The 14,800-nt window shown below is 35.3% G+C and overlaps 2 protein-coding genes across 2 annotated transcripts; both read right to left on the bottom strand.

Moving 5' to 3' along the window:
- Positions 1-768: 768 nt before the first annotated feature.
- On the bottom strand, positions 769-1,722 carry LOC127541666 (olfactory receptor 14I1-like). The gene has a single exon (XM_051966885.1). It carries the CDS (start codon positions 1,720-1,722, stop codon positions 769-771), a length of 954 nt encoding a protein of 317 aa, XP_051822845.1.
- A 9,168-nt stretch (positions 1,723-10,890) lies between these two features.
- LOC127541665 (olfactory receptor 14I1-like) lies at positions 10,891-11,853 on the bottom strand. The gene has a single exon (XM_051966884.1). The coding sequence runs from the start codon at positions 11,851-11,853 to the stop codon at positions 10,891-10,893; it is 963 nt and encodes a 320-aa protein (XP_051822844.1).
- Positions 11,854-14,800: the final 2,947 nt, after the last annotated feature.

Below are 14,800 nucleotides of genomic sequence, written 5' to 3'. Positions count from 1 at the left end.
TGCAAAATCACAATTTTAGTCCCACTACTATGATGCTCATCAAGCCCAAACTCACTTTACAAATGAGCAAACTAAGGAACAAAGCATTCAATTTTCCAGGGAACATATGCACATGAGTGTGTATGTATATAAATATTTGTGTGTATCTGCATCTGTGTATATTTATATATCTGAATAATAAGTAGATCTTCAACATGCAAAGAAGTAAAAGGACATGATAGGTGGAAGTAAAAGAATGATAGTGAGAAGGCAAGTAATATACTAAGGCACAGAGAGGGGCAGAAACCATCCAGATGGCATTTTGGTTAAGTTTATCTAACACTGCCCAGGGCTGTGTTCCATCCATTTCTCTGAGGACATTATTGAACAAAGAAAATAGGCTCATATTATGATAATCCCACTATAGACAATAGCCACTTGCAGGCCGGATCTATGTTATAGAAAAATAATGATGATTTCACACCATCCCATGAAACATTTCAGCTAAGGGGGTGTTTTCCTGGGTGCTATTATTTTTGTTGCCATCTCTCCCTGTTTTAGCCTACCTCGTGTTACCTTACACATTTGACATGCCAAATCTATATTCTTCAGTGTTTTAAAGTTTTTTTTCCTTTTTTTTTTTGGTTTTGCTTAGGCATTTGGGGTTAAATGACTTGCCAGGGCCACGTAGCTAGGAAGTATTAAGTGTCTGAGACCATATTTGAACTCAGGTCCTCTTGACTTCAGGGCTAGTGCTCTATCCACTGGGCCACCCAGCTGCCTCTGCTTTTAAGTTTTCAAGGATGAATGTTTCTTGAGAAAAAGCATCCTCTTGATCATCTTGCCCATGGCAGCTGTGACCTTCTGGTTCCTCAGGCTATAGATGAGAGGGTTCAACAGGGGAGGCAGAGTGGTATAAGTCATTGCAGTTAAAAGGTTTTGGATAGGTGATGTGTCTGATGTGTCCCTGAAAACCGCCATTATTGAAGAAGAGAGAAATAACATGAGGATTATCAACTGAGGGGAGCAGGTTGAAATGGCCTTGTAGCGCCCTTCCACAGAAGGAATCTTGAGCACACTGGAGAAGATGCGAGCATAGGTTGCAATTAAAAAGGCAAAGCAACATAACAAAAAGCACGCAGTAACTGCAATTAATATAAACTCAGTATTAAACACATCAGAGGCTGACACTTTCAAGACATGAGGAACATCACAGAAAAACTGGTGGATCACATTGGATCCTGAGAAGGGCAGGCGGAACATGTTCCCTGTGTGCACAGCTGAATAAAGAAGCCCACTGAGCCAAGAGCCAGCTGCTGCCCAGAGGCAACGTGCTGGAGTCATGATGATGCCATAGTGCAGGGGCTGGCAGATGGCCACATAGCGGTCATAGGACATGGCCACCAGCAAAGCATATTCTGTGGCTGCAAAAAAGAGAAAGAAAAACATCTGGGCAGCACATCCCAGGAGGGACAGGGACTGAACACCACACAGGGTATTCACAATGAATTTAGGAAGTGTGACGGAGATGTTGCCAATATCCACAAAGGATAAGTTACTCAGGAAAAAATACATAGGATAGTGAAGGTGTGGATCAGTGATAATTGCAGCACAGGTGAGAAGATTCCCCAGGAGGGCTGCCAGGTAAATCAGCAGGAACAGCACAGCGTGTAAGACCTGCAGTTCCCGTGAGCTGGAAAACTCCATGAGGAGGAATTCTGTGATGATTGACAAGTTGCCCATCCTGCTGCTGTGCTGTAATTTAACTGAAAATAAATGAAAGTTTAAGTATCAGGGAGCCCAAAATTGTTAAAGAGAAGAATTTTTAAAAATTTGTTCAGCTAGAAGTTGGAAATTATTCTGTCCCATTAAATTTGAACTAAAACAAAATTTCATGTTATTTTAAGTCAAAACCAGCTGAAGGCAAAACTTATAGGAAAAAACAACAAGGCTAATTCTAATAGTTCTGGAACCAAATTTTAAATAATTAGTCCTGTAGAATGACCACAGGAGGTTATACATGATAAACATTAGGAAAGTGAACCCCTACAAAGATAAAAGAGAGAACATCACCACTAAAGGTAGAAATGGATTTTGTACTTGCGCACATACAAACACATATGTGAGCACATGCATATATACATTTATACATATATAAATTCTTGTATTTTTGTACCTACATCTATATATAACTTTCTCTCTATAGATATGTACTATTATATCTATACATTTATTTATATGTATATATTTCTATCTATAAATCTTAAATTGAGAAAGAGAAAAAGTAATAGCAAGAGCAAAAAAGAAAGAGAGAGAGAGAGAGAGAGAGAGAGAGAGAGAGATGAAGTTGAGGGAAAGATTATCATTTTCATTTCATATTCCAAATCACAAAATTGGTTTCAAAGCACTCTGACTTTATATACAATTGAGATAATTTCATTGGCAGTATTGTTTCACAGGATGGTTAAACAAGCCCCAAACTGATTCAATTTTTTTTCCTATAAAGTAACTAAGACCATTGGTAGAGTTTGGAACTTGAAACCAATTATGATTCTAAATGCAGATGCCCTCAGAAAGAAAAACAAACAACCAAAAATAAAAATAATGATATTGATGTCAGTTTTCAGTTCTGCCCAACTCTCCACGATCCCATTTGAGTTTTTGTGGGCAAAAATATTGGAGTAGTTTGTCATTTCCTCCTCTAACTCATTTAACAAATAAGAAAATGAGACAAAGAGGATTAAGAGACCTGCCCAGGATCACAAACTAGTAAGAATCTGAGGTCAAATTTAAACTCATGAAATTGAGTCTTCCTGATTTCAATCCCAGCACTCATTATAGTGCTCTTCAGCTGCTCAACTACTATGTCCCCTAATTCAAATGGTCAATATATATTGTTTAAGATTTATGTCATAGTCTTAAACTAAAGAGAATCTCACACAGTAGAAATTCCGTCTCTTCTAAAATGAGCCTCATATATTCTTTCCTTTGCTAATCTCATCTCTCCAGTGCAACCTTTCATGTACTAGACAGGCATTTCAGGAGCTCTGATTCTGAGTTTACACATAAGCAACTGGTCACCCTATTACTGCTTAGATGATGTTCTTCCTTCTTGCTAAGACTGTCCACATTAGAAACATGGCTTTCTGAAAAAACAGATAGACGTCCCCTTTCTGCTCCCAAACTTGAATGGCCATTTTCAGCAGGCTTTTGGTTTATCATCACTCAAATAAATTCCCATTATCCTTACTTGGAAACTTTTCTGTAACTAAGGTGAAGGTTTCTCCTTATCCTTCCAAGGGCATCTCTCCTCTAGTTAGAGAAAATCTAGCATGTGTCTCTTGTTTGGTTCAATGATCAGAAGTTAGAATTGGGAATACAAGAAATATGATTTTTACAGTGAATTTTACCTCTTCCTAAGAATTTCACTGTTACTCTTTCATGTTTCCCTCTTTGCACCAAGTCAAGCATCTAGAAAATTAGCAGTTTTGAAAAAATAGTCTACACTGACTCTTCCAGAGCCAACATTTATGATTGCTATAATTTCTGCATTATATTTCTTATTATGTAAAAAGAATCGATTTCCCTAGGTCAGCTGTTTTGAAGATGAACTAATTTACTTTGAAAAGGAATTACTAATGACTTTGGGATTTTATTTCCATAGGCACCTAATAGAGAAAATCTATGTTTACCAATGCAGATGGACAAGACATGAGAGGGATGATGGAGAAGATAGAGATAGAGAGACAAGTGATAAAAAATTAAATGGATTAGAGCAACTAAGTAGTGCAATGGATAGAGCACCAGCCCTGAAGTCAGGAGGATCCCAAATCAGGACTCACACACTTAATCCTTCCTAGCTGTGTGATCTTGGGCAAATCACTTAATCCCAAATGCCTCAGCAAAAAAAAAAAAAAAAAATAGATATATAGATGGTTTCTACCTTTACAGCAGTAAAGGTATTGATAGAAGGACACAGAAATATGCATATGTGTATGAATTTATATAAACACAAATGTGTTTTACAGATATAAATGCATATGACTTGTGTATGCATCAAATAGTGTCTATATACTCTTATGTGTGTTTATATGTATGGAAATAAAGAGAGAGGTAATTAATAAATTAGATAGAAGACAGAGAGATGATTGATGCATTAGATAGATGAGAGAGAGAGAGAGAGATGAGAGATAGATAGATAAACATGTATTATCATTCCATTTCACAAACATACGTCTAGACCTTGTCTACTTTCCCAACATTTTCCCCAAATCTTAACCCCCAAATCAACACTAGAATTCTTTCTCTAACCTTCTAAATATCCCTTCATTTACTCTCACAGTTTAACCATTTAAACAGCATTGCTACAGTTCACTGCCCCCAATTTAATGACCAAGCGTAATCTCACCTCCTGCCCTATAGATGTAACTATATGTATTCACCTGCAGCAGAGATACACTTATGCACGCACACACACACACAAACCACACAATATTCATCCTTACAAAAACAAAATAGATATTGTGCCTCATGCATCTCTTTCCCTCAGTATAATTAAAAGTGAGACCAAAATCACAGCCCTAGAATTCTTAAAGGATGACATGATAAAGCACAATTGATTCATGTCAACACTCTACAAATCTTAATTTTCATTGAGAAATGAGTAATGTTTATTTTATTTCCTGCACATTTAATTGTCCATTTTCAGTCAGAAAAAGTTAGGAAATCTAGCATCTACACCAAGCCATTCAAATGTGGTTTTTACCTGAAAAAGTTACTATAGGTCATATATTTTGAAAATGTCTGGGGAATTCCTGACACTCTCAGTGAAGACCATCATCTTATCTGATTATCTCTTTCAAATATGTTGATAGGAGTGGAAACAAAACTGGAAAGCAGCTTAGAGCTCAATTATCTAAAGGCTTAATTTACAAAGGAATCACAGAGACATTTGGTGATAGACTCTAAATTCTCCAATTTGTAAATCACAAAGTCAGATTTAAATAATTGTCTGCTGCTTCCAAATTCAGCACTCCATCCAGTGAATTTATTCACAAGTCCAACCCATCTTTTCTTCAACAAAAATTAAGTTAAAGATGGAGGAAATACAAGGGAAATTAGAACTGATACATATGTCCCATGTCCTTCAGTAATTTTTGAAGTGCTCCGTCATAAAGGCTAAGCTACAGATAAACAAAGTGCAGCAAAGTCCTTGTGATCAGCATTTCAGTTTTGCAATTAATGAAAGATAAAACTAGGTCTATCATGATAGAGCAAAAACACAATTATGGCTCACGGTTCCATAGTATTTTGGATACTCACAAGATATATATCATCTCTGATGAGCCTCAACTTGACTCCGTGAACTACAAAGATATTATGCACATGTTACAAGTTATGGTAAGGAGACCCTGAGACTTATGCATAGTCAAGTTACAGGAAGTTAAGAAGCACTTGTTAAGTGACTACTCTGTTCCAGACTATGTGGTTAGCATTGGGGTTGCAAAGAAAGGTAAAGCTACACCCAGAGAGAGAACTAAGGGAAATGAGAATGGAAAACAACATAGCATTCCCACTCTTTCTGTTATTGTTTGCTTGCGTTTTTGTTTTCCTTCTCAGGTTTTTTTTTTAATTTTCTTCCTAGATCTGATCTTCCTTGTGCAATAAGATAACTGTATAAATCTGTATACATATATTGCATTTAACATATTTAATATGTATTGGACTACTTGCCATCTAGGGTAGAAGGTAGGGGGGAGGAGGGGAAAAGTTGAACAGAAGATGCTTTGCAAGGGTCAATGTTGAGAAATTACCCATGTCTATGTGTTGTAAATAAAAAACTGTAATTAAAAAAAAAGAAAGGCAAAGACACCCTGATCTCAATAAACTTGTCAAAAAGGAAAAGAAAACAAGTAAATAAGGACATACAGATGATATAGACAGGCACAATTAGATATAATCTCCGAAGAAAGCCAAACTTACAAAAGAGCCAGAAGCAGAAGTCAGACTAATTCCAACCTAACATACTACCTACACCAAGATACAAACTACCTGTCAGAAAAAAAAAAAATTACTGAGAAATCATTCCCATGATTTTGACTTCACACATTAAGTACTTGAACAAACTGACCAGTGACAAAGGAAAATTATCATAGCCATCATGAAAAAGACAAAACCTGAGTTATTTGTTGTGAGGTGCATACTTCTTGGTATATGATGTCATTGTCCACTGCATTCTCTTCACATTAAACATTTCTACACAGAATCTGGAGACTATCTCTTTCCTCACCAATTCATTCCATTCTTACCAGCAGACTCAAAAGGATGTCAAGTTACTCAAAATCTCAATGTCTGAACCTGCGGGCATTGTGAAGATTTGGGGTGATTCTTATACAACTATGAAATATATTGGCCAATGTCTTTGGGAGAAAGTGTTGTGAAATCACCAGAGTATTCAAGGTAAGCATCATCATGCCCTTGGTTTCTATGGATTCTCTGACCCATCCCTTGAGTATAATTAGATGTGGCATAATCTTTTTTCATAAACAACAAAGTGAAAACTGTTCTCCCTTAATCTCATTAAATATCAGCCACAACAATGTATATAGCAGCTCTTTTTGTATTGCAAGGAAGTGGAGAGTGAATGGGTGTCCATCATTGGGGAATGGCTGAATAAGTTATGGTATATGGATGGAATGGATTTTTTTTTAATTTTAAAGCTTTGTACTTTCAAAACATATGTGTAGTTTTCAACATTCATCATGGCAAAACCTGGTGTTCCAATTTTTTCCCTCACTTCTATTCTCCATTCTCTCCCCTAAATGGCAAGTAATCCAATATATGTTAAACATGTACAATCTTTCTATATGTATATTTCCACAATGATCATGCTGCATAAGAAAAATCAGATTAAAAAAGGAAAAATGAGAACAAAAACAAATGCAAGCAGATAACAACAAAATAGTGGAAAGAATATGTTGTGATTCACACTCAGTCCTCCCCACAATCCTTTCTCTGGGTGCAGATGGCTCTCTTCCTCACAAGGCCATTGCCACTGGCCTGATCACCTCGCTGTTGAAAAGAGCCATGTCCATCAGAATTGATCACTGTATATTCTTACTATTGCTGTGTACAATGTATTCTTGGTTCTGCTCACTTTTTAGCATCAGTTCATGCATATCTCTCCAGGCCTTTCTGAAACCATCCTGCTGATCATTTCTTGTAAAGCAATAACATTTCATAACATTCATATATCATAATTTATTTAGCCATTTTCCAACGGATAGGCATCCACTCAGTTTCCAGTTCCTTGCCCTACAAGAAAGATCCTACAATATCTACAGACCCAGTAGAGACAATGCTGAATCAAAGGATATGCACAGTTTAACAGCCTTTTGGACATAGTTCCATATTGCTAGTAGATCAGGTCAGAACTCTACCAACAATGCATTGGTATTCCTGTTTTCCCACATCCTCTCCAAAATTTATCATTATCCTTTCCTGTCAGCCAATCTGACAGGTGTAGTAGCTCAGACTTGTCTTAATTTGCATTTCTCTGATCGATAGTGATTTAGAGCATTTTTCATTTGATCACAAATGGTTTTAATTTCTTCATCTGAAAATTATCTATTCATATCCTTTGATGATTTATCTATCACAGAATGGCTTGTCTCCCTATAAATTTGAGTCAACTATCTATATATTTTGGAAAGAGGACTGATTTTTCTCAATTTACTGCTTCCCTTCTAACCTTGTCCTCATTGATTTTATTTGTACAAAAACTTTTTAACATAATATCATCAAAATTATCCTTCTTGAATTCCATAACATACTCTAGTTCTTTGGCCACAAATTCCTTCCTTCTCCATATATCTGAGAGATAGGCCATCTTTTGTTTTTCTAATTTGCTTAGAGTATGACTCTTTATTGTCTAAATTATGAACTGATTTTGACCTTATCTTGGTGTAGGGTGTTATGTGTGAGTCAATGCCAAGTTCCTGCCATACTATTTTAAAATTTTGTCAGCAATTTTTGTTAAATAGCAAGTTTTTATCCCAGAAGCTGGTGTCTGGGTATATCAAACACTAAATTATTGTAGTCACTAAGTATTGTATTTTGTGAACCTAAACTCTTCCATTGATCGACTACTCTATTTCTTAGCCAGTACCAAATGGTTTTAATGACCACTGCTTTATAATATAGGTTTAGGGCTGGTACAGCTTCATTTGCATTTTTCACTAATGGAATATTATTTTTCTATAAGAAATAAAAAGCAGGCCAATTTCAGAAAGAACCTGAAAAGACATTTATATGTAGTGATGGTGAGTGAAGTGAGAAGAACCAGGAGAACATTGTAAACAGTTATTAGCAATATTGTGTGATGACCATGTTAGATTTAGCTCTTCCCCAAGATAATTCCAATAGACTTGGTGTAATGTCCAGACAAGCTTTCTGGAGGTCTTCTGGAAGGGCCTTATTCTCAGCAGGATAGTCACCATGAGGATGACTAAGAATAGAGTCCAAAGTCTTTATTGTCTCTTTCACAGTCTGTGTCTGTCATAGTCTGACCCAGTCTCAGTCTGACCCAATCTCCTCCACAGTCTGACAGTCTGCCAGTCTCAACCAGTCTCAATCTGAATCTGACTTTGTCCCCAGTTCTCTCAGCCCTTAAATCCCCTATTACAATTACACTGTTACAGTACATTGAGTATAAGCCAATCTAGAGTGATCATATCATTATATCAAACTAGAGTGATCATATCATTATATCAAACTAAAGTGATTATATCATTATAAAATACTAGATATATGTGAACTAGAAAACCAATATCTCATCAATTCTACAGAGTTAGCATATTGTTTCAAGTATCCTTCTCCAAAGTTCTGGCCTTCTACAACTTGGAATGGAAAATGCCATCTACATCCAGTGGGAAAGCTATGAATGCTGAATGTGGATTGATACATAGAATTTTCTCCTTTATTTGCTTTTTCTTTCTTGTGCTTTTTTCCCTTTTAATCTGATTTTTCTTTCACAACATGATAAATATGGAAATATGTATAAAAGAATTGTATATGATTAATATATCAGATTGCTTGCCATCTTGGGGAAACAAAGATAAGAGAGAAAAGAAAAGAATTTGAGGCACAAAATAACATAAATAATGAAAACTTTCTATGTATTTGGAGAAATAAAATATTCTTGAGGAAATATGTATCAACCATATAAAATATAGATTATTAGGATTCTCTCAGTCCATGAGGATCTTATCAGTAGTCAATAAACATTTATTGAATGCCTACTATATGCCAGGCATTCTGTTAAGTGTAAAGAAAATGAGGGGAGGAAGAAAGGTAGACAGTACCTAGCACAAAAGTATGAGTGAGAAATACAAAAATAGCATCTCATTGTAAATGAGAATACTGTGTTGGTCTCCCCCATTAAATGAAGGTTTTAGATGTCATGGCTCTGCCCTCCAGTCAGTGGGTTTAATCAGAGAAACAAGTGCTAATAATAAAATGTAAATTTTATAGTTTATTTGATTTCACAGGATAATATGGTTTCATAATGAAGTGGGTTTTTTTTAATATTTTAAAATGTTTTTCTTTTCCCCAGTTACAAGTAAAACAACATTTTTTACATTTGATTTTAAAATTTTGGGTTCCAGAGTCTCCCCTTTCTCCCTACACGCACCCCATTGAGAAGGCCCATATAAAATCTGTGTGAAACATTTCCAAAAAAGTCGTGTTTCAAAACAAGAACAACAACAACCACATAGATTGCTCCTTTGGAAAAAAATAAACTTTGAAGAAAAAAAAGGTAAAAATAAAGTATGCTTCTGTCTGTATTCAGACACAATCAGTTCTTTATCTGGGTCCTGTAAGTTGCTTTTTAAATGTTTAATATACAATTCCCTTTAAAATTTTTTATTATTTAACATTCCTCATTTTGGGGTCTTTATTCCAAACAGATCAGAGAAAAGGCAAAGGACTTAAATATAAAAATATTTACAGAAAGCTTTATGTCATGACAAACAATTGGAAATATGGGGGATTCCCATCAACTGAGAAATGACTGTATAAACTGTGGTATATAGTTGTGATGGAGAACTATTGTGTTATGATGAAGGGAATGCTTGTTTATGGATTCACAGAAACCAAATCAATTTATTTGGGAAATTCAAAGGGTCAATATCTTTCCTTGGAATATACTCACAATCCAGTTTTTCAAAAGAGTAATATTCAAAACAACGCTTCAGATTGCTTCGTGTCCACAACTCTCACTCAAACATTCAAGAAAAACTTCAGATACAGAATATAGAGAGGCCTTTACTTCCACCATCACAGAAAATACATATGATGCAAAAGACTCAGGTGAGCCAGAGAAATACAGAAGCAAATATTGTCCAAATAGCAAATCATATTATGCTGGTCTCATCACCTCTCGTATTCTTCTCCCTGTTACTCTCAAAGGCAAAGACAGTGGAATACAACTCAACATTATCCCATGTGTTTCTCAAACCTACACCAGTAGAATCATTCTCAGTGCTACTACAATTGACAAAGTCCAGATTTCTTGATCACTCTTTTCACTAGCACAGCTTCAGTTAAGTAAAACTAGTGAGTTTTAATGATGAGTGCTCAGGCGATTTCCTATTTTCTCTCTATTTTAATCCTTCAAAGTACACTGTGAGGCACAGAAACATCTTCACCCAAACCTGATTGGGCTGAAGAGAGAGGCCATCATTGAGACAATCTGGCTCAGGAGCTATTAAATAGAATAATAGTCTGTGGTTTTTATTAATTATATTTTGGTGTATAATTTTTATTTATAGAAAAAAATTAAACTATTAATTTGCCTTTAGGCTAGTTGTTTTGTTATCTTGGGCATACAATATCTCATTCATAATTCTCTTACTTTTTAATTGTTTTAGAAATAGGCATATTCTTGGGGAAAAAGATCATTTTGATAACCCTGCCCAGTGCAACCTTGATTTTCATGTTCCTCAGACTATAAATGATAGGATTCATAAATGGAGGCAATATTATGTAAATCATTGAAGTGAGAAGATTCTGGACTGGGGAAGTATTTGATAAAGGACTGAAGACTGTGACCATGCCAGCAAGAATAAATAAAAGAAAGATAATGAGTTGAGGTGAACAGGTAGACAAAGCTTTGTATCGCCCTTCCTCAGAAGGCATTTTAAATACAGTGGAGAAGATATAAGTATAGGATATAACTAAAAAGCCAAAGCAGAATAAAATTAAAGTGAAACTGGTGACAAGGAGTATAAACTCAGTAGTACGAACCTCAGGAGATGAGACCTTCAAGACATGAGGGATGTCACAAAAAAACTGATGGATCATATTGGATCCTGAGAAAGGCAGACGGAACATGTTCCCTGTGTGTACAGCTGAATAGATGAGCCCACTGACCCATGAACCAGTTGCCGCCCAAACACAATGGAATGGTGTCATGGTGACCCCATAGTGCAAAGGGTGGCAAATGGCCACAAAGCGGTCATAGGACATCACCACAAGCAAAGCAATTTCTGTTGCCCCAAAGAAGATAAAGAAGAAAACCTGAGCAGCACAGCCCAGGAGAGAAATGGATTGATTACCTGTCAGAGAATTCACAATGAATTTGGGAAGAGTGACTGAGATGTAGCCAAGATCCAACAGGGATAGATTGCTCAGAAAAAAATACATTGGAGAATGAAGTTGTGGATCAGTGACAATGGCAGTGACAGTGAGGAAATTCCCCATCAGGGTTGCAATGTATATCAGCAAGAAAAGGATGGCGTGCAAGACCTGCAGCTCTCGGATGCTGGAAAACTCCATAAGGAAGAATTCCATGATGATGGTACAATTCCTCATGTCTTCCGGAGTCCTGAAATTCATCTTGTGACAACATGAATAAGGATTATCAAATTCTAGAAGGAAGTAATAGAAGCACTTTATTACCCAGAAAAGTCATGAACTTCAATTTATTCTTACTCACCATCTTCGAGAGGCAATCAGAACATTCTAAAAAGCTCATCATGAGAACATTCTCCTGCAATCATATTCAATCCATCAACTGAAAATATATGCCTCATTGTGCAGACTGGGCCTTTGTCAATTGATTTACTCAAGAGGACCTTTATTCCTGACCCATCCTATGTGTGCCTGTGTGTGCATACACACACACACACACACACACACACACACACACACCTGCACTACAATCCTGAGATTGATTATTTTTGTAAGATACTAGCATAACCTGATACAAAATGTATCTATATATATACAGAGATCATAGATGATTAGATACATAGATAGATAGATAGATGATAGACAATTTGTCAATTACTTTGTATTGCCAGACATATTGTTCTGATTAAAACTTTAGTTTTCAGTGAGATTTCAGGCACTTTGACACTACTGCATACACATATGCATGTCAATTCTCTAGGATGTCAAAGCCCTAGTTTCTGTTTCAGTCTTTTAAGGAGGAACCTACCTCAAATCTCTACAAAATGGGCAGATTTAATATATAACTGAAGAATTGCTGAAGTCCTCAAGGAAGTCATTTGGCGGGAGCTTTTAAAGTGAATCACAGGATTACAGACAGAGTTGCATGAGATCTTGGGCCCAACTTCCTTAAATAAAAGGCAACATTGAAAGATACAGAACTATTTGGGTTTGGTACAGATAATGTGTTGCAAAGCCAATTTGTAATCTCAGATCTTCAGAAAGCAAATGTAGCACTCTTTCTTTTTGACTACTCAAAGATTAGCCCTAATTGGTTGTTTTAAGTCCTTTAATTGTTATCTTGAGAATAATAGGGAACACTGTGTCCAGGAAAAGCAAACAAAAATCTTTCTTAACATCAAGGTATTATATTCTTGTGTATTCTTATAGTTATTTGTTATTGTAGTAAAAAAAATCATCACTGATTAAAAATGGTTTTGATAGTATAGTATATTCCATTTGCCTCTTTGCTCCACTAGTAATCTCTAAAGATTTCCTGTGAAGATTTTTGTTTCCAGTAGGTTTACTGTATTGCTATCTGAAATCTACATTCATCACCCTGACTTTATTAATTTAAATAATCAATTTTAGGGTATTAACGCTTCTAAGTAACACTAATAACCATATCACTGCTAGAATAGACTTTTTCCTATCTTACCTTAACAACTTGGATTATTTCATTTATTTTCACTCATTTTGAAGCATGTGATTTTGATAACAGCAGATTTATATGTTTCAATCAAAGATTGGAAAGTCCAATACGTTAAAAAAGAGAGTATTTGATCATCTGTTTTTTTTTATATTTGATATCATTGTCTTGTTCTTTAGATAGATAGATAGAGGGATATATACTTGATATGCAATATGGATTTTCTAATAATTATATTTAATGAGATCTTTGAATTTATCAAAATAGGAAGTTATACCAGGAAAGAAACTCTCTCCTGCAACTTCAGTGATATCAACCTACAATAATTATAATTGCCTCAAGTTTTGGAAAATAAACGGATTTGGAGAGATGCACAAAAAATAATTTCTTTCACATTCTGAATTTGAATGCAAATCTTTCTAGCAAAGTCATTTCTCTAGCTAATTTCATGTCTTCTATTAAATATCAATGATACTGATAATATTAATGATAATGATAATAGAACAGTTATTGTGTATTTTCACAAAATATGGTCATAAAAAGTTAGATTTTTCAAAACACTTTATCCAAAGGAACTCATTCATTGAAAACTTCTCTTATCCCACTTGAATAAAAATCTATACAGTTTATCCTAACCTGCACTATAGGTAGTGTCTTTTTATGTGGGATAGATAATAGATAATATATATTATGTTATATATGGAATGTATAATATAATAAATAAGAATTAATACTTAAGTAGTATTCTTTTGCAAAATATTTCTAAGCGCATATTCTCAGCTCAAACTCTGTGAGATCCTGCAAGTATTATACTCTTGTTATGGATGAGAATTTTAAGTGCAGAACATTTAAATGATATCCTCAGTTACACAGTTACTGTGCATGGTTCTCAAAGTTTTGTTCTCAATATCACTTTATGCCATTAAAATTAATTGATAATTATCCAAAGAGAAGTCAATTATCCCAGGATTCTTTGGACCACACTTCGAGAACCACTAGAAGAAGGATTTAAGTTTCATGGTTTTTTAGTTGTTTGTCATAGCATGACTCTCTAATGGGTAATTTCATAGGCATAGTCCAAGCCCAAGACTTCTAAGACCCACTTAATTAATTAAACCAATTGACCTTTCAGAAATGAAATATCAAGCAGAACAATACCTGAGTGAAGTGTTGTGGCGTTTCTCTTTGCCAAAGTTCATATTGATTGTTTTTCTTTATCAAATGACAGGTACTCTACAGTATCGAAAAATTAACTCCATCTTCACTGAATTGGTTTTGTTCCCACTTGGAACTTCAGAAGGCAAAGGGAGCTGAAACTGTCCTATGTAAGATTTACTGAAATATTTGAGCAACATTATATGAGTGAAAATATACTGTCCTATGTCCTTTGGAGAAATGCTTCCTAGCAGAGCTGGGGTTATAATTTTATCATTACTAGCCACAGATTCTCTCACCTTTCACTTAAGTATAACTAATTGAAGTGGAGGTCCTTTATTGATAACATGGAGAAAGGAGTTCTTCCTTTAATGTTATATGGTCCATTAGGACTTCTGTAGTCTATGAGCATCTTCCATTCAATATACAATAGTAACTACTAGTAGCTAATATTTATCTGACACTATCTTGCAAAATATTTTACAAAGATCATATTGACATCTC

This window comes from Antechinus flavipes, chromosome 6 (genome assembly GCF_016432865.1).
Source record: "Antechinus flavipes isolate AdamAnt ecotype Samford, QLD, Australia chromosome 6, AdamAnt_v2, whole genome shotgun sequence".
NCBI lineage: Eukaryota > Metazoa > Chordata > Mammalia > Dasyuromorphia > Dasyuridae > Antechinus > Antechinus flavipes.
Note: the sequence above shows the minus strand (reverse complement) of the source record. Positions and strands in the feature narration are given on the sequence as shown.

Bases quoted from the DNA above. Each gene is read 5' to 3' on its own strand.
- LOC127541666 (XM_051966885.1), bottom strand. From the start codon at position 1,722: ATGGGCAACTTGTCAATCATCACAGAATTCCTCCTCATGGAGTTTTCC.
- LOC127541665 (XM_051966884.1), bottom strand. From the start codon at position 11,853: ATGAGGAATTGTACCATCATCATGGAATTCTTCCTTATGGAGTTTTCC.